This window comes from Salvelinus sp. IW2-2015, linkage group LG3 (genome assembly GCF_002910315.2).
Source record: "Salvelinus sp. IW2-2015 linkage group LG3, ASM291031v2, whole genome shotgun sequence".
Taxonomy (NCBI): Eukaryota; Metazoa; Chordata; class Actinopteri; order Salmoniformes; family Salmonidae; genus Salvelinus; species Salvelinus sp. IW2-2015.
The window spans coordinates 20399861-20419374 of NC_036840.1; the positions used below are offsets into that span (position 1 = coordinate 20399861).

Genomic DNA, 19514 nt, shown 5'->3' on the forward strand with positions numbered 1-19514 from the left:
CTCGTATTTCTGTGTGTTATTATGTTATAATTAAGTCTATGATTTGATAGAGCAGTCTGACTGAGCGGTGGTAGGCACCAGCAGGCTCGTAAGCATTCATTCAAACAGCACTTTCATGCGTTTTGCCAGCAGCTCTTCGCAATGCTTCAAGCATTGCGCTGTTTATGACTTCAAGCCTATCAACTCCCGAGATTAGGTTGGTGTAACCGATGTGAAATGGCTAGCTAGTTAGCAGGGTGCGCGCTTCAAACGTCACTCGCTCTGAGACTTGGAGTAGTTGTTCCCCTTGCTCTGCAAGGGCCGCGGCTTTTGTAGAGCGATGGGTAACGCTGCTTCGAGGGTGGCTGTTGTCGATGTGTTCCTGGTTCGAGCCCAGGTAGGAGCGAGGAGAGGGACGGAAGCTATACTGTTCACTGGTAAAGTGCCTATAAGAACATCCAATAGTCAAAGGTATATGAAATACAAATGGTATAGAGAGAAATAGTCCTATAATTCCTATAATAACTACAACCTAAAACTTCTTACCTGGGAATATTGAAGACTCATGTTAAAAGGAACCACCAGCTTTCATATGTTCTCATGTTCTGAGCAAGGAACTTAAACGTTAGCTTTCTTACATAGCACATATTGCACTTTTATTTTCTTCTCCAACACTTTGTTTTTGCATTATTTAAACCAAATTGAACATGTTTCATTATTTATTTGAGGCTAAATTGATTTTATTGATGTATTATATTAAGTTAAAATAAGTGTTCATTCAGTATTGTTGTAATTGTCATTATTACAAATACATTTAAAAAATCGTCTGATTAATTGGTATCGGCTTTTTTTGGTCCTCCAATAATCGGTATCAGCGTTGAAAAATCATAATCGTGACCTCTACTTTAAACATGCAGGTGTTTGTCCCAAATGGCACCCTATTCCCTACATAGCATAGGGTACCATTTGGGATAGAACATTCAGATCATTAATGCAGTAATAATCTGAATAGAACAGAATAGGACTTGAGGACTCGACAGGTCTCATTGTCTCACAATGACACGCTCAGTGTGTGTGTGTGTGTGTGCCTGCGTCTGTGTGGAGGGAGGAAACTGGCACCCTCGAGGTCTGAACCTGCACCTGCCATGATGGAGAGAACGAAAGACACTCCACTCCGCTACGAGACCGTAGCTCCTTAGCTCACAATCTAACCATTCAATCAAAAACCATGCTGTCTTATGAGTGTATCCTAACTGCCTAAGTGATCCACCAAAAAATGTTAACTGGACTATCAATTATTTTCAGACAATCATCATCAATAGTCCGTTTGCATATGTCTTAATTTAATTCATCCATCGTTTGAGATAAACAAAGACAATTTTAACCTTTAAAAATCCATCCATATTACCCCAGAATAACACCTATATCAATCCTGAATATTAGTTCTTATTGTCTTGCCTATAACATGAATTCTATTGATCATACTGACTGCTATGTGACTAGACTGCAACGAAATCAGCATCTCGGGGAACGTTTTTTCACCCCACATCTTCACATAAAGCTTCCTCTTGTTTGATTAATTAGAATATTCACATCGACAAACGCGTGATTTAGAACGTGATTCATTTYGGTTCTGGAATCAAACATATGGAACATCAGTTCGCAGCCAGACTGGCTGGTCAATATGGCTCTAAGTCCAAACCAGACTAACGTATCAGGCTACATACAGGCATGACTGGGTAGTTAGGCTAAAACATATTTTAGACCGCAACGCGTAACTATGTAATAACCCTGTCTCGATTGTAGGCTAATGAACTATGCAGCGGTGAGTTGCTGCCCGTGTACCGTTATTCTCTTTAGAATAAAGAAAAGGGCCTACTGGTTACAAACAACAGACCGAGGCAACAAAAAACTGATGAACTATGCAATAGCGTGAACCGCAACAAAGAAGAGAGAGAGGGTTTGGGCGAAACGCTTACCTTTCACAGCTAGCAGCGAGACCACCAGAAAGATCGACCATGCCGAAAATGTGCCCATGTTTGAAATTCGTCCGTCCGGTGTTGTATCGACACTGGTTCTGAAGAGAGTGATACAATAGCTTTACACTGTAACCATAAATCGACGTATATTTTTATCCGTGAGTCTGGTTGCTACAATGTAACAGTTTTTTGCTAGTTTGATCTAAAAAAAAATATTTATTTGGCGGCACCCGTGCGACAGTGGCAAACAGTTTGCTGCAACTGAACCAAAAGTCTGCAGTGCGAATATGGCGCTGTGCGCTGGTGGAGAAACGACGGGGTGGTAGGTTGGCGCAGCAGCACAAGCTACAGCGTGGTGGAATCATACGTTACAACGGCGGCGTAGGGCGGTTCCTTTCTGTTATTACAGATGCAGACAGACACACAGACACAGTGGTGATTTAAATCCCGTTATTTTCTATTCCAATGGTGTAAATGCATGTGATTGTGCCATATTACATATTCAGGAATCGCGTGTAGGCTTGTTTTTTAGTGAGGGTGTGTAATAGACTATGCATGATGTTGAACTTTCATTCGCCTACAGCTATTACAGAGGCAGACAGACGCACACACACAAATGCACGCAGACAGCAGACAGACACACAGACACAGTCGTGATTTAAATCCCGTACCTTATTTCCTATTTCAATGACGAAAAAGGCCTATGATAGTTCCATATTTCATATTCTGGAAAGGCCTGTAGGCTAGGTTTTTAGTGAGGTTGTGTTGGCTAATAGAGAATTATTTATGATGTTGAACTTTAGTTAGCATCCAGCTATTACAGAGGCAGGCAGACAGACAGACAGACAGACAGACAGACAGACAGACAGACAGACAGACAGACAGACAGACAGACAGACAGACAGGCAGACAGACAGACAGGCAGGCAGGCAGGCATGCAGACACATTGGTGGTGATATAAATTCCATGTCCCTTTCCAATGGCGAAAAAAGCCAATGCATATTCAGGAATGGCCTCTAGCTTGGTTTTAAATGGTGTGTAATAGACACTGCATGATGTAGAAGTTMAATTACTCTACAGACTACAGCTGCTGAATGATGTAGAAGTTTAATTACTCTACAGACTACAGCTGCTGTGGAGATGTAGAACGTTGGGTTGGATAGGTTGTACTACGTACAGCTAGCTAGCTGGCTGTTGATATGTAGGAGGAGTTTTACCTGTACTGCGATCGCTGACAGTAGACGCTTACTTTCAGCTGCTTGGAAGAGCTATGCGCGATAGTTGGTTTTACATTACTATACGGGTCCCACGCTGTCGGTGTGGGTACCGCTCTCTGACTCACTTCACATTGTGATAGATGATGACAGCGCACCTTAGATTGGAGGACTCTCATATGTCTAAGGTGAGAGGCTGCTGCATGATGTAGAAGTGATTTACTCCTCCAGACTACAGCTGCTGATGATGATGTAGAAGTTTAATTACTCTACAGACTACAGCTGCTGCATGAATGGAGAGTTTAATCACTCTACAGACTACACTGCTGCATGATGTAGATGTTTGATTATCTCTACAGACTACAGCTGCTGCATGATGTGTTAAGTTTATTATCATCTACAGACTACAGTGCTGCATGATGTAGAAGTTGATTTACTCTACAGACTACAGCTGCTGAAATGATGTAGAAGTTTTTACTCTAGTAGGATATCAGCAGCTGCGGTGTGGGTAGTCTCTACAGTGTTCAGCAGCTATGAACCCTCACTGACTGTAGATGTAGACGTTTAATCACTCTACAGACTACAGCTGCTGCATGATGTAGAAGTTTAATCATCTACAGACTACAGCTGCTGCATGATGTAGAAGTTTAATCATCTACGACTACAGCTGCTGCTGATGTGGAAGTTGAATTTACTCTACAGACTACAGCTGCCGAATGATGTAGAAGTTTAATTGCTACAGACTACATCTGCTGCATGATGGATGTAGTATTATCACTCTACAGATCTACAGCCTGCTGCATGATGTAGATTGTTCGTCCTGCATGTTGTAAAGGTGGTTGATTACGGCTACAGCACAGTACGTGCATGATGTAGAAGTTTAATTAGTCTACAGGGATGGTATAGTGCTCTCGGCTGAGAGAGCGTGACTGTTAAGGACGTTTTACGCTACAGCAGCGAATGTGTACGATGTGCTGCATGATGTAGAATTGATACTCAGACTACAGCTGCTTGAAATGATGTAGAAGTTTAATTACTCTACAGACTACAGCTGCTGCATGATGTAGAAGTTTAATCACTCTACAGACTACACCTGCTGCATGATGTAGATGTTGATTTACTCTACAGACTACAGCTGCTGCATGATGTAGAAGTTTAATCACTCTACAGACTACAGCTGCTGCATGATGTAGAAGTTGATTTATCTACAGACTACAGCTGCTAAATGTGTAGAAGTTGGTTTACTCTACAGACTACAGCTGCTGCATGATGTAGAAGTTTAATCACTCTACAGACTACAGCTGCTGAATGATGTAGAAGTTTAATTAGTCTACAGACTACAGCTGCTGCATGATGTGAAGTTTAATCATCTGCAGACTACAGCTGCTGATGATGTAGAAGTTTAATCACTCTACAGACTACAGCTGCTGAATGATGTAGAAGTTGATTTACTCTACAGACTACAGCTGCTGCATGATGTAGAAGTTGATTTACTCTACAGACTACAGCTGCTGCATGATGTAGAAGTTTATCTTACAGTACAGACTCCAGCTTGCAGGATGTAGAAGTTGTTTTACTACAGCGACTACTGCTGCATGATGTAGAAGTTTAATCTCTTTACAGCTACACTCTCCAGCAGCTGCAGGATGTACGAAGTGTCAATATTACTTTCAACGCTACAGACTACAGCGACTTGCAGCAGATGTAGAAGTTGAAATACTCTACAGACTACAGCTGCTGTGATGTAGAAGTTCTTTACTCTCTAACAGACTACAGCTGCTGCATGATGTAGAGGTTGATTTACCTCTACAGACTACAGCTGCTGCATGATGTAGAAGTTTAATTCTTTACAGCTACACTCTCCAGCAGCTGCAGGATGTAGAAGTGTAATTACTTTACAGCTACAGACTACAGCAGTTGCAGGATGTAGAAGTTGAATTACTCTACAGACTACAGCTGCTGCAGGATGTAGAAGTGTAATTACTCTACAGACTACAGCAGCTGCATGATGTAGAAGTTTAATTACTTTACAGCTACAGCCTACAGCTGCTGCAGGATGTAGAAGTGAATTACTCTACGGACTACAGCAGCCGCAGGATGTAGAAGTGTAATTACTTTACAGCTACAGACTACAGCAGTTGCAGGATTAGAAGTTGAATTACTCTACAGACTACAGCTGCTGCATGCTGTAGAAGTGTAGCACTTTCCTGCAGTAAAATGACCTAGTGGCCTCATGGGTGTAATGTTATTGTCACGCCCTGACCATAGAGAACCTTTTTATTCTCTATTTTGGTAGGTCGGGTGTGACTAGGGTGTGTGATATAGTGCATTTATCTATGTTGGCCTGGTATGGCTCCCAATCAGAGGCAGCTGTTTGTCGTTGTCTCTGATTGGGGATCATATTTAGGCAGCCATTTCCCCACTGGTTTTTGTGGGATCTTGTTTCTTGTTCTGTGCCTGCTTGAGCTTCAAGTTTCGTTTGCTGTTTTATTGGTTTTGTGAGTTTCCTTTATTAAACATGTGGAACCAAATCACGCTGCACGTTGGTCTGAGTATATTTCCAGTTCGTACGACGATCGTGACAGTTATTCAATATTTTTTAATATTAATAACTTTTAATTTGTTTTAATAACGCTGAAAATCTGGTGTTTCTATGTCAAACGGTTTTGTTGTATTTTAGTCTTGTGATGTATATAACATTTAATTGTAACGTTCGTCGTATGGAGGAAGAGAGGAGGACCAAGGCGCAGCGTGAAAGTATCCATTTTAATGAGAACCGTTACAAACAAACAAAATACAAAACGGAATACAACGAAACGAAACATGTCTGTCTGGTGCAGACACACAAAGACTGAAGCACACACCACACAAACCCACAAGAAAACAGGCTACCTAAATATGGTTCCCATCAGAGACAATGACTAACACTTGCCTCTGATTGACGACCATATCGGCAACACAGTAGACGACGCATACACATAACCCACTAACCATCAGAGCCCCTCCAAACTCTGAATGTCAGATCGCTTGCTGAGAGAAGTGGCCCAAGGAGAGCGGTGTGCAAATACATTCTCTTTTATGTTAGAGAAGGAAAACACGCAACAACACTATAACAAACTGAAACAAACGAATGGTGGAGCTAATGACGTAAGTGCACACACAGCTACAAACGTACAACATAGACAATTACCACATTAACCTACCGTGCCTATGGCTTGCCTTATAATTGGCTCACATTCAAGACCACCCAATCTATACATAGACTCTGTTTCTGATTGAGAACCATTCAGGCAACCATAGACACCGCTAGACACTTACTAAACACAAACCCTTTACTCTATTTAACCCTCTAAACCATACTACCCCTAGACACTACAAAAACACATACATTCCCCATGTCACACCCTGACCTACTAAATAATAAGAAAACAAAGAATACTAAGGCCAGGGTGTGACAGTACCCCCCCCCCCCCCCAAAGGTGCGGACTCCGGCCGCAGAAACCTGAAACAGAGGGGGAGGGTCCGGGGTGGCCCCCATCATGGCGGCGGGCGGGACGAGGCCCCACTCCACATTTGTCAATACCCGTTTGGTGGCGCCTCTGGAGCGCGACCCTTGTAGCAAGTCCCGGACTGAAGACCATCCCAGAGGGCGCCACCGACGGATGCGGTAGCTCCCGGAGCTGAGGGGTAGCTCCGGACTGAGGGTTAGCTCCGGACGAGGGGTAGCTCCGCGACTGAGGGGTAGCCTCCGGACTGAGGGGTAGCTCCGGACTGAGGGACGGCAGCTCCGGATAGGGGACCGGTCAGCGGACTGAGGGACGGCATCCCGACTGTGGGCGCGCAGCTCGGACTGAGGGATGGCAGCTCCGGACTGAGCGGACGCGCCAGCTCATGGCTGGCTGACGGATCTGGCAGCTCAATGGCTGGCTGAGGATCTGGCAGCTCATGGCTGGCCTGACGGATCTGGCAGCTCATGGCTGGCTGACGGATCTGGCAGCTCATGGCTGGCTGACGGATTCGGCAGCTCATGGCTGGCTGACGGATCTGGCTGCTCTGCTGGCTGACGGATTGGCTGCTCATGGCTGGCTGACGGATATGGCTGCTCATGGCTGGCTGCGTATATGGCTGCTCATGGCTGGCTGACGGATTGGCTGCTCATGGCTGGCTGCGGACTGGCTGGCATGCGCTGCTGCGTCTATGGCTGCTCTGGCTGGCTGGCGATCTGGCTGCTCATGGCTGGCTGGCGGCTCTGGCGGGTCTCTGGCTGGTTGGCGGCTCTGGCGGATCCTGGCTGGTTGGCGTCTCTGGCGGATCCTGGCTGGTTGGCGTCTCTGGCGGATCCTGGCTGGTTGGCGGCTCTGGCGGATCCTGCTGACTGGCGGCTCTAGCGGCTCCTGACGAGAACGGCTCTGACGGCTCGACAGACGGGCGGCTCTAATGGCTCGGGACAGACGGACGGCTCAGATTGGCGCTGGGCAGACGGATGGCTCAGATGGCGCTGGGCAGACGGATGGCTCAGATGGCGCTGGGCAAACGGATGGCTCAGATGGCGCTGGCGCACGGATGGCTCAGACGGCGCTGGGCAGACGGGCAGTTCTGGCCGGCTGAGGCGCACTGTTTGCCTGGTGCGTGGTGCCGAACTGGAGTACGGCGTAAGGACACGCACCTTCAGGCTAGTGCGGGGAGAAGGAACAGGGCATACTGGCCCTGGAGAAGCACATTAGGCCTAGTGCGTGGTGCGGCACTGGGTGTACCGGACTGGGGACACGCATCTCAGGGCTAGTGCGGGGAGAGAGCAACAGGATGCACAGGACTCTGGGGACACACAGGGGCTTGGTGCGTGGTGTAGGCACTGGTGGTAATGGGCTGGAGACACGCACCATAGGGCTAAGTGCGTGGAGGAGGAACAGGGCCTGGAGACGCACGGAAGCCTGGTGGCGCTGGTGTAGGCACTGGTGGTACTGGGCTGCGGGCGGGGAGGTGCGCCGGAATACCGGACCGTGCAGGCTACTGGCTCCTTGAGCACTGAGCCTGCCCAACCTTACTGGTTGTATGCTCCCCGTCGCCCGACCAGTGCGGGGAGGTGGAATAACCCGCACCGGGCCTATGTAGGCGAACCGGGGACACCTGCGTAAGGCTGGTGCCATGTAAGCCGCCCCGAGGAGACGCACTGGAGACCAGACGCGTTGAGCCGGCTTCATGACACCTGGCTCAATACTCAATCTAGCCCGGCAGATACGAGGATCTGGTATGTACCGCACCAGGCTATGCACACGTACAGGAGACACCATGCGCTCTACTGCGTAACACGGTGTCTGCCCGTACTCTCGCTCTCCCACGGTAAGTACAGGGAGTATGCGCAGGTTTCCTACCTGACTTCTCGCCAACTCCCTTTTAGCCCCCCCCAATAATTTTTTGGGGTTGACTCACAGGCTTCCTACCGCGTCGTCGTGCTGCCTCCATTCGCTGGGTACCCCTCCTCGCACTGCGCCAGAGAATCCCAGGCGGGCTCCGGCACTCGCCCTGGTCGATCGCCCACCTGTCGATCTCCTCCCACGTAGTGTAGCCCAGACCCTGCTCCATTGCCCTAAATCCTGTTGCCGCTTTACACGCTGCTGGTCCGGGTTGTGGGGTATTTCTGTCACGATCGTCTTGCTGAGAGAAAGTGGACCAAGGCGCAGCGTGTGCAAAATACATTCTCTTTTATTTTAGAGAAAGAAAAACACGCAACACAACACTATAACAAACTGAAACAAACAACAAACGAATCGTCTGAAGCTAATGGACGTAAGTGCACACACAGGCTACAAACGTACAACATAGACAATTACCCACATTAACCTAGTGCCTATGGCTGCCTTAAATATGGCTCCCAATCAGAGACAATTAATGACATCTGTTTCTGATTGAGAACCATTCAGGCAACCATAGACACAGCTAGACACCTATACTAAACACAAACCCATRTACTCTATTTAACCCRCTAAACCATACTACCACCCTAGACACTACAAAAACACATACATTCCCCATGTCACACCCTGACCTAACTAAAATAATAAAGAAAACAAAGAATACTAAGGCCAGGGTGTGACAAAAACAAAGAAAACACAAAATAACTATGGTCAGAACGTGACATTAATATTGGGATACAAACTAAAAGTGTTATACATTTCAACTCTATATCTGACATGCTCCAGGTGTCTTCTTTTTTTAAGCCCATAGCCATGTGTGTGAGGCGTGTACTTTTGTCTCAAAGTAGATATGTGTAAGACTACCAAGAAACACTCTGTGTGACACTGATTTAACCTACTGCAGTAAAAGGTTTAATTACTCTACAGCTACAGACTACAGCTGCTGCAGGATGTAGAAGTGTAATTACTTTACAGCTACAGACTACAGCTACTGCATGATGTAGAAGTTGAATTACCCTACAGCTACAGATACAGCTGCTGCATGATGTAGTGGTGTAATTTCCCTACAGCTACAGCTACTGCATGATGTAGAAGTTTAATTAGTTTACAGCTACAGAATACAGCTGCTGCTGCTGCATGATCTAAAAGGGTAATTACAGCTGTGCAGCACTAACAATGTAGTGATGGCTCCACCTATAGCCCATAATCAATTCCTATTGAATTATAGCTTTATAGCCCTGTTCTCAGATACCAGAGGCTGTTTCTGTTGCTCTACTGTCACCTTGGGTCAAAAGCATGGAGAAAGGAGCAAGGGAGCAAGTGATCTATGACAAATCATGCATGTTTTTGGGAATGGAATTGAGCCCAAATCACATATATTTAAGTGTGGAGTTGGATGTGTGCCATTCCTTCACCTTGGGGATCAGATACTGTTTGGGTCTCTTGTGCAGTGTGTATGCAGTCTTTTGGTCCAGCCCTACTATAACACACATAGCACACCTTAGGGTAGGTGCAGCTGGAGGCAGTAGGGTAGCTTCTCCCTACTACAACACAACTGGGTACAGCTCCCAAAGAGGACCATTGGCCTCCCCTGCTTTAAAACAACAATGCACAACTCCAGTCCATGAGGGTTGCATGCAGTCCTGCTGATTTTCATATCTCTTCCCTCACCAGCACTTCATTGATCAATATGATTGATTGGTTTAAGAGTCTAAACACCTGGTTGCCATGGTAAAAATCTATCTATGATTAAAAGGAAAGGGCGAAAATCAACAAACACTGAAATATGTGCATCTGCTTTAAAGGGACAGTTCACTCAAAAGGATGTGGCCCACAAGGAGTAGATCTGGAGGACCCCCCTTTAAAGGGATAGTTCAGTCGGAAGTAAAACATGTATTAGAGCATTTTCCTCAAGAGACCATTCCATATAATCTATTCTATAGACTCCACTATAAGCATTAGGAGAAATCTGCAGGTCTCAGTCTCAAATTAATGAGAAATATAAGCACCATCTAACTCAATTTTATTAAATGATTACAACATGGTAATTATGGTTCGAGCCATGAATGCTGGTGGTTCGAGCCATGAATGCTGATTGGCTGACAGCCGTGGTATATCAGACCGTATACCACGGGTATGACAAATCATTTATTTTTACTACTCTGATTATGTTGGTAACCAGTTGATAATTAGCAATAAGGCACCTCGTTGGTTTGTGATATATGGCCAATATACCACGGCTAAGGGCTGTGTTCAGGCACTCCTCGTTGCGTTGTGCATTAGATCAGCCCTTAGCCGTGGTATATTGGCCACAATGCCACACCTCCTCAGGCCTTATTGCTTAATTATATATAGGCCTACCAACTCCATTAAACTATACATTTTATCACTACATATGAGGTAAAATACAAAACTGTAGTAAAATTAATTAATTATTGTATTATGTATATCCATCCTTTGTCAATCCAATGACTTTACAGGTGTGTTCAGATCTGTATCTGTATCCTACTGTCCTATTTGAACCTATCACCTGAGAAAGAACGCTATCTCCTAACATCTAAAACGATCTCCCGTTGAACCTCTATGTCAGCATACAGCCCGTACCCATACGCTCTACAGCACACACTGCCTACCATCCTCACCCTCTGAACTTATTTCTATACTAGTCTAAAACTTTTCTCAGCGGCTCTTTTTCAAAGGGGTGGGTGTGACCAGGCCTCCGTTACGACCAATAACGAACGAGAAATCCGGAGCGCGTGTGAAGACACGTCCAATCAGCAGTTTGGGAGGCTATTTTGAATCGACCCGGCCGCTAGCCAATCAGGCCGTTCTCGCATTGAGCTAGCGCGAGGCTGTGCAGTCTACATGGGGATAGAGAAGATAGGGGAAAGGCGAGACTGTAGGATTCCAGAATCCAGACTGACTGATCGTTAACAATACAGGTACGTTCCGCTGTTATGTTATTCATAACGCAATATTAACATGACATTATTTTTTTTTACTTTTCCATTGGAATACCTTAAGAATATTGTTTTGTGTTAAATCAGATTGTCATTTTAATGATTTGAAGTAAGATTGTGTTATTTTTAAGTGTTTACGTGTTATTCTAGTGCAATTATAGTTTACATGTGTTTAGATGTTATTCATCTTGCAGGCAAATAGTGTTTGATAATTTTCCTCCCTATAATGTGTGATGTGTTGTGTTATTGACAGAAATCTGCCGAAAATGTTCTTGATCTATTTTATTATCGTTTACAGGGTCATTTACCATAACGAAAATGAACATGTCACTGTTGTTTCGTTGACTCTGTGTTTTTTCCTGATTTTTAAAGTAACCAAAAGTTATTAAACTGTACATTTTCTGAGGCTTGTATTCCTTACACGCATCTCTGCTGTGTGACACTGAATATGGCTGGCTGTAGCCTGTCTACGAATAACACTGTCCTTCTATTGCGAACCAATTTCGATGTCATCTACATAAATACTCGTACATTTTCAGAGGAAATGTTCGTTTTCCTCCCAACTTTATTATCTCTATTCAACCATGTAAAGAAAATGTGAATGTCATCGTCGAAAATTAGTTTTGGAGATTTGTATCGTGCTTAGTCAAATGATCGCTCTCACCATGTAGTAAAATGGCTGGCGATTTAAACCATTGAAGAGAGGCAGTTCTAACACGGAGAAGGGACGGAGATTTTTTTTCGAAAAAAACAATTTCCTACGGACGAAAAATACCACTCTTTATCGTTTTCCATTCGAAATGTTTATCTCTAACTTTCTGCCGTAAAGGATTTTTATTTCCCCCCTTTTTATTCATTTTCGCAACTTCTCGCTTGCACCAGGATGACTCACATAAGAAATGGCTGGCGCACTGTCTTTGTTAACGGATAGCAATGCACCAAGCGACCGTCAGGGGTATAACTTCGGAAAACAGTGAAATGTCACGAAATACGCATTGCCAGTTTTAATGTTTTAACATGAATAAAAAGAACCGTCTTTATTTTATCTGACTAGGTTGTTTTGTTTTTAATTAATGGTCAAATTTAGTCGTTATAGCCCTTGGAACCGGAGGGGGTGTGTATCGCTTTGTTACATAGTCAAACCCATAAGCCTTCCTCTCGCTAGACCTACAGAAGCCATTTTATTCAATGGGAGCTCCAGCGAAGAACAGCAAGCTCTCTTCGCCTGTATAGCAGCTAGTACTACCCAATACAAGGCGCTATGAACTGGGACTGAACGCAACCGAACGGAGCGGCGAATTAAAACCAGAAAAAGTAATACATTTTTGGGCAAAGTAAGATCGAAATATGCAAGAAGGTGGAAAATAAACAGGAGTTTCTCTCATGAGAACGCATTTCACAAAATGGAAGATGAATAATTCGCGTTGATGACCTTTGTTTTTCTCTGCCTGTGTAGTTGAAGCTTCTCATTCTATCGCAACATTGTAACCAGAGTCGGAGCGCTCGCTATACTATAGCTTGTATGAAGAGAGTTGAGTTTGCGTTGCGTTGGATGCAGTAAAGTAAAGTTTAGGGAGCTGAAAAATATGAAATTAAAAGGCTGAAAATGGCTAATGACAAGGAGGTGGGCGGTGGCGAGAGGAGATTATGGCGGGGCATCCTTATTAGATTGAGATTTAATGTAAGGTATTTTGTAAATATTCAAAAATCCCTTTTAGATTCGAATTCGTTTTTTTTCTTCCAATATTGAATTTATATCAGAGTATGAATTCACATTTCTAACAATGATATCATATTTCTCAAATAGTTAGTAGTTAAATAATTGTAAGTATTTTTGAGAAATTAAAAGAAAACACTTTAAATAATGCAATCGTATTACATTGTAATTACATAGTACATTGTACAACATAATAACAAATCAAAAACAGACATCAGAACAGCACACAGACTCCTAGACACATTTTTAAAAATACATATAATTTCCTTAATTCCACATTTTCCTTAATTCCAAGACTCCTTGAGCAATTTCTTCTTCAGTGTCACACCCACAGAATGCTAATGCATTCCAACCAATTCTAATTCTGAAGCTAATTGGAACTCATTCAGATTTTATAACTCATTCTAAGTCTAGAACTCGTTCTTATTCTAGAACTCGTTCTAAATTCGAATTCCCTGGTTCCCGTCTATGGTTCCACCATACTATGAAGTTGACCTTCACTTGGTGGCTAATGATGTTAAATGAATATAATAGATGTTGCGTAATCAAATTATGTCTAAATTAGTCTATTAATTTTTACAAACCAATATAGAGACTTTAACAAATGTTATCAAACCTTGATTGAATAATCATAAAAAATGAAAATGCCATGGCCAATGTACACTGAACAAAAATATAAATGCAAGATGTAGTGAGCATTTCTCCTTTGCCAAGAAAATCCATCCACCCGACAGGTGTGGCATATCAAGAAGCTGATTAAACAGCATGAATAATTACATAGGTGCACCTTGTGCGGGGGACGATAAGAGGCCACTCTAAAATGTGCAGTTTTGTCACCAACACAATGCCACAGATGTTTCAAGTTTTGAGTGAGTGTGCAACTTGCATGCTGACTGCAGGGATGTTCACCAGAGCTGTTTCCAGAGAATTGAATGTACATTTCTCTACCATAAGCTGCGTCCAATGCCATTTTATAGAATTTGGCAGTACGTCCAACTGGTGGCAATTTGAATGCACAGAGATACCGTGACGAGATCCTGAGGCCCATTGTCGTGCCATTCCTCGGCTGCCTTCACATCATGTTTCAGCATGATAATGCACTGCCACATGTCACACGGATCTGTACACAATTTCTGGAAGCTGGAAATGTCCCAGTTCTTCCATGGCCTGCATACTCACCAGAAATGTCACCTATTGAGCATATTTGGGATGCTCTGGATCGATGTGTATGACAGCGTGTTCCAGTACRCGCCAATATCCAGTAACTTCGCACAGCCATTGAAGAGGAGTGGGACAACATTCCACAGGCAACAATCAACAGCCTGATCAACTGTATGCGAAGGAGATGTGACGCGCTGCATGGGGCAAATGGTGGTCACACCAGATACTGACTGGTTTTCTGATCCATGCCCCTACCTTTTTTTAGGTATCTGTGACCAACAGGTTGCATATCTGTATTCAAAGTCCATAGATTAGGGAAATCCATAGATTAGGGCCTAATTTATTTATTTCAATTGACTGATTTCCTTATATGAACTGTAACTAAATTGTTACATGTTGCGTTTATATTTTTGTTCAGTATACTTTGGCAGTTGCATCACCTGATTAAAAATAATAATATTTTGTTTACTTTCCCAGCAAAAATCGAACCACACCATTGAATGAACCGATATCCATCTTCTCTCCACTCTCCCCTCTCCAGATACTGACCCAATCAACCACCTGACCAATTAACCAATAAACGAGTTCCACAACGCCGCTAGGCCCCGCCCAGTGACCAGGATGGCTAAAGGCACCCCAGGGAAGCCCAAAGGCAAGATGTCTGCCTACGCCTACTTCGTTCAGACCTGCCGAGAGGAGCACAAGAAGAAGAGTCCCGAGATACCTGTCAACTTTTCTGAGTTTTCCAAGAAGTGCTCCGGACGATGGAAGGTGAGGATAGAATATAATAGAATAGATCTTTATTGTCCTTCCGAGAATGCGATTGATTGATGGTGGGTAGGTGGATGGTTGATTCATTGATTCATTGATGGGTAGACAGATGATTGGTTGGTTGATTGATTGATTGTTTGATTGGTAATTGATGAACGATGATGACATTTATTTTCCTTCAAGAGGAAATTATTTTCACAGCTCACAAGTCACTGTATAGACATGATGATGACAAGATGAGATAGTCGATTTTCGAGTTTACATCTCTTAATACTACATTTGGTTATTGGTACGGAGCTAAATTAAATTCAATCAATCTTTTGTTTCCAAATCTATTGTTCCCATAAAGGACACGTTTGACAAACCAACTGGTAGACTACAAGCTGGTTGGTACTGTACAAGTCAAGAATGGCAAGTTATTTGGTAACGAAGGAGCAGTTACATATTCCTCACTTCAGGTGGCGCAACAAGACCACACATGTACTCAATGATGTCATGCTGACTTAGCATGCAATGTAAATTATGTAATTTTTTTTTTTTTAATGGAACAGAAAACACAAAAATACTGGTGTCTTATATTGAAGGACAAGTCCAGGTAGCCCCTCAAGGGTACAGGGTTAAGTCTATTTGTCATGTATAAAAAATACTATGAAACGCTCGCTCACAACACAAGCGACCTTGCATAAGATCTTTTTTTGTTTGGTGCTTAATGAACACAGCCCGTGTGTCCGTCTACTGGTGGGAATGTTTTAAGTGGTATAAATGTGATTTTTGCAGACGATGTCTGGCAAAGAGAAGGGGAAGTTTGAGGACATGGCAAAGCAGGATAAGGTGCGCTATGACAACGAGATGATGCACTTTGCCCCTGGCGGCAAGAAGGGAAGGAAGAAGGACCCCAACGCACCAAAGAGGCCCCCGTATGTACCACACACACAAATACACACACACATACAGTATTCATACCCCTTGACATATTCCACATGTTGTTGTGTTACAGCCTGTTACACCCATCTACACACAATACCCATAATGACAAAGTAAAAACATGTTTTTAGAAATATTTGAAAATGTATTGCAAATTAAATACAGAATTATCTAATTTACATAAGTATTCAGACCCCTGAGTCAATACATGTTAGAATCACCTTTGGCAGTGATTTCTGGGTAAGTTCCTAAGAGCCTTGCACACCTGGATTGTATAATATTTGCACATTATTCTTTTAAAAATTCTTCGAGCTCTGTCAAATTGGTTGTTGATCATTGCTAGACAGCCATTTTCAAGCCTTGCCAAAGATTTTCAATCCGATTTAAGTCAAAACTGTAACTAGGCCACTCAGGAACATTAAATGTCATCTTGGTAAGCGACTCCAGTGTAGATTTGGCCTTGTGCTTTAGGTTATTGTCCTGCTGAAAGGTGAATTTGTCTCCCAGTGTCTGTTTTACAGCAGACTGAACCAGGTTTCCTCTAGGATTTTGCTGGTGCTTAGCTCTATTCCGTTCTTTTTATCTGAAAAAGTTAGAAAGGATGCCTGTATCTTTGTAGTGACTGGGTGTATTGATACACCATCCAAAGTTGAATTAATAACTTCATCATGCTCAAAGGGATATTCAACTTCACCATGCTCAAAGGGATATTTTATTTTTTATCCATCTACCAATAGGTGCCCTTCTTTGCGAGGCATTAGAAAATCTCCCTGTTTTTTGTGGTTGAAATTCACTGCTCGACTAAGGGACCTTACAGATAATTGTATGTGTGGGGTACAGAGATGTGGTAGTCATTCCAAAATCATGTTAAACACTATTATTGCACAAAGAGTGAGTCCATGCAACTTATTATGTGACTTGTTAAGCCCTTTTTATGTATTATTCCACTTTGACACGATGGGTTATTGTGTGTAGGCCAGTGGCATTTAGCAAATTTTTACTCCTGAACTTATTTAGGTTTGCCATAACAAAAGGGTTGAATACTTATTGACTCAAGACGTTTCAGCTTTTCATTTTTTATGAATTTCTTAAAATGTCTTAAAAACAGAATTCTACATTATGGGGTATTGTGTGTAGGCCAGTGACACAACATCTCAATTGAATACATTTTATATTCAGGATGTAACACAACAAAATGTGGGAAAAGTCAAGGGGTGTGAATACTTTCTGAAGGCACTGTATATGACTGGACGGACAGACGGGCGGACAGATAGACACGCAACACACTACTTAGCTCGTGTTTATATCAATACTCACATAAGACGTCACATCGCCCAAAATGACAAAAGAAAATCCATACTAGTAAATAAATGAATATTGTACCTTAAAAAAAAAAATCCTTTCTCCCTAGATCTGGTTTCTTCATCTTCTGCGCGGACCACCGGCCCAAGATCAAGGCCCAGCATCCCAGCCTGGGGATAGGGGACGTGGCCAAGAAACTAGGCGAGCAATGGAACAACCTGACTGATGCTACTAAACAGCCCTACCTGATCAAGGCCAACAAACTCAAAGACAAGTACCAGAAGGTAGAAGAACCACCTGTGTATTAGTTATTTAATTAGTACTTAAAAAAAAAAATCTGATCCTCTTTCATTTAGGATAAGCTGCTCTTCCTTGGGGTCCAAACAAACCACACACCTACAGAACCAAGATGCTATACCTTTCTATCGATTCGTCTCGAAAGGAGATAAGGGGAGGAAGCCACCTTAGAGATGTATCCATAGTGCTTGTAAACTGAATTCAGTATTATTCTATGTCTGACAACACATGATAACAAGATAGTAATATAATATGATACTGATAATAACACATTTGACTCCCTCCCTCCCTCCTCTCTCTCTATCTGTCTCTCTCTCTTTCCAGGACGTGGCTGACTATAAGTCCGGTAAGGGGAAGGTGGGTGCTCCGAGCATGGTGATGGCCCCTAAACCCACGACGAAGAGTAATATGGATGACGATGATGATGATGACGACGAGGAAGATGAGGAGGAGGATGAGGAGGAGGAGGAGGATGACGAGTAGACCCAACCGCGTTCTGTTTTGTGTGTTGTGTTATTATGATGAAGACGAAGATGATGACGACGATGGCCATGATTATTAAGTGATGCAGGGGGTATTTTTTCAGTTTGAAATGCGATTTGTAGGGGTTAGAGGAAGAAACACTGGTGATATCTTTGTGTTGCTTAATTACGTTGCTCCGCCCCTGCCACACTTCCCTCCTCCCCACTCTTTGTTGTTTTGACTTTGTCACTATGTTGATTTTGTGTAAACCGCTTACACAAAGTTCTCTATATAACACTGAGTCCAGTTAAGAATTTGAGACTGTACATTACTACGGCAACTGTGATTGAACTCAAAGCAGATCCCTAATAATCCCCCCAACAGCTGTGTGTGTGCACATGTGCACGTGTGTGTGTGTTACTGTGTCCATTTCACCAGCACTGTCCAGTGTCTTCCTCAAAACCCTCATAGCATTGTCACTATACTGGGTGTACATCGATTCAACGGAGAAGCATTTAAAACCAGTAGTAGCATTGCGGCAAAACATCATTCTGTTTTTGGCTGTGCGTCCCAAATGGCACCATAATCCCTATACAGTGCACTACATTTGACCTGGGCTCGTAGGGAATCCCATAGAGCTCTGGTCAAAAGTAGTGCACTATATAGGGAATAGGGTGTCGTTTGGGAGGCAGACATCGTTTAAAAAAAAAAGAATGTGTAAGGTGGTGTGTTACTGTATATGGTTGATTTAGACTTAGTCCTTGTTTTTCCCGTTTAACAAAAAAAATGGAGGCCTCCGGATGTAAGGGATATCAGATTGCACATATCTAGTAGTGGTGTTGTTGATGTAGCTAGGTGGCTGTGTGTGTAGCTGTGTGTTGGTTGTTGCACCAGGAAGTGTTGTAATCGTGAAAGTCGAACTCACTGTTCAACAGCCTCCCATGTAAACAAACAGCCATGGCTGGTTAGCTAGTACACGCTGGCTAACAGTGATTTCACACTACAACTCACTCATTGTCTGGGGTAATTCCTAACTTCCATTTAAGTCAAATTTTCACCTAGTCATGTAACAGAGGAGGGTGGATACCATCCATCCAACGGTATTTAATGGAAACTATTATCTCCCTTTTGGCTAAGTGCACTTTTACTATTAACCGTTCGTTCATTGTTACAAGATCTTCTCACGGTTTAAAACACGACACACTGAGTGAAAAAGCACGGCTGTTGACTATTATAATAAACCTGTACTTATCTGTATCTAAGATGATTTTTTTCTTTTTTGTATGTTTTAGAAAAGCTACGTTTGCTATTATTATTAAAGTATGACATTTTTA

The 19514-nt window shown here is 43.2% G+C and overlaps 2 protein-coding genes across 12 annotated transcripts in view; one reads left to right on the forward strand and one right to left on the reverse strand.

Annotated features, from left to right (window-relative positions):
* LOC111952096 (CD99 molecule-like 2) overlaps positions 1-2281 on the reverse strand; it is a 27883-nt gene extending 25602 nt beyond the window's left edge. For 2 of the 10 annotated variants that reach the window (XM_070435088.1, XM_023970578.3), the window contains exon 1: positions 1959-2279. In XM_070435088.1, the coding sequence (XP_070291189.1) occupies positions 1959-2016 (58 nt within the window). In that variant the 5' untranslated portion in view covers positions 2017-2279. Of the gene's footprint in view, positions 1-1958 lie in introns of all 10 variants that reach the window. The other 8 variants (XM_023970632.2, XM_023970624.3, XM_070435090.1 and 5 more) reach the window with 5 other exon arrangements.
* A 9141-nt stretch (positions 2282-11422) lies between these two features.
* Positions 11423-19514, forward strand: hmgb3a (high mobility group box 3a). Of its 2 annotated transcripts, none has more exons than XM_023970643.3 (5): positions 11423-11528; positions 14966-15195; positions 15973-16112; positions 17531-17705; positions 18043-19514. In XM_023970643.3, the coding sequence occupies exons 2-5, from the start codon at positions 15046-15048 to the stop codon at positions 18199-18201; spliced, it is 624 nt and encodes a 207-aa protein (XP_023826411.1). In that variant the 5' UTR covers positions 11423-11528; positions 14966-15045; the 3' UTR covers positions 18202-19514. The 2 variants fall into 2 exon arrangements, with proteins under 2 accessions (XP_023826411.1, XP_023990361.1); XM_024134593.2 differs by lacking the exon at positions 11423-11528 and adding an exon at positions 12772-12860.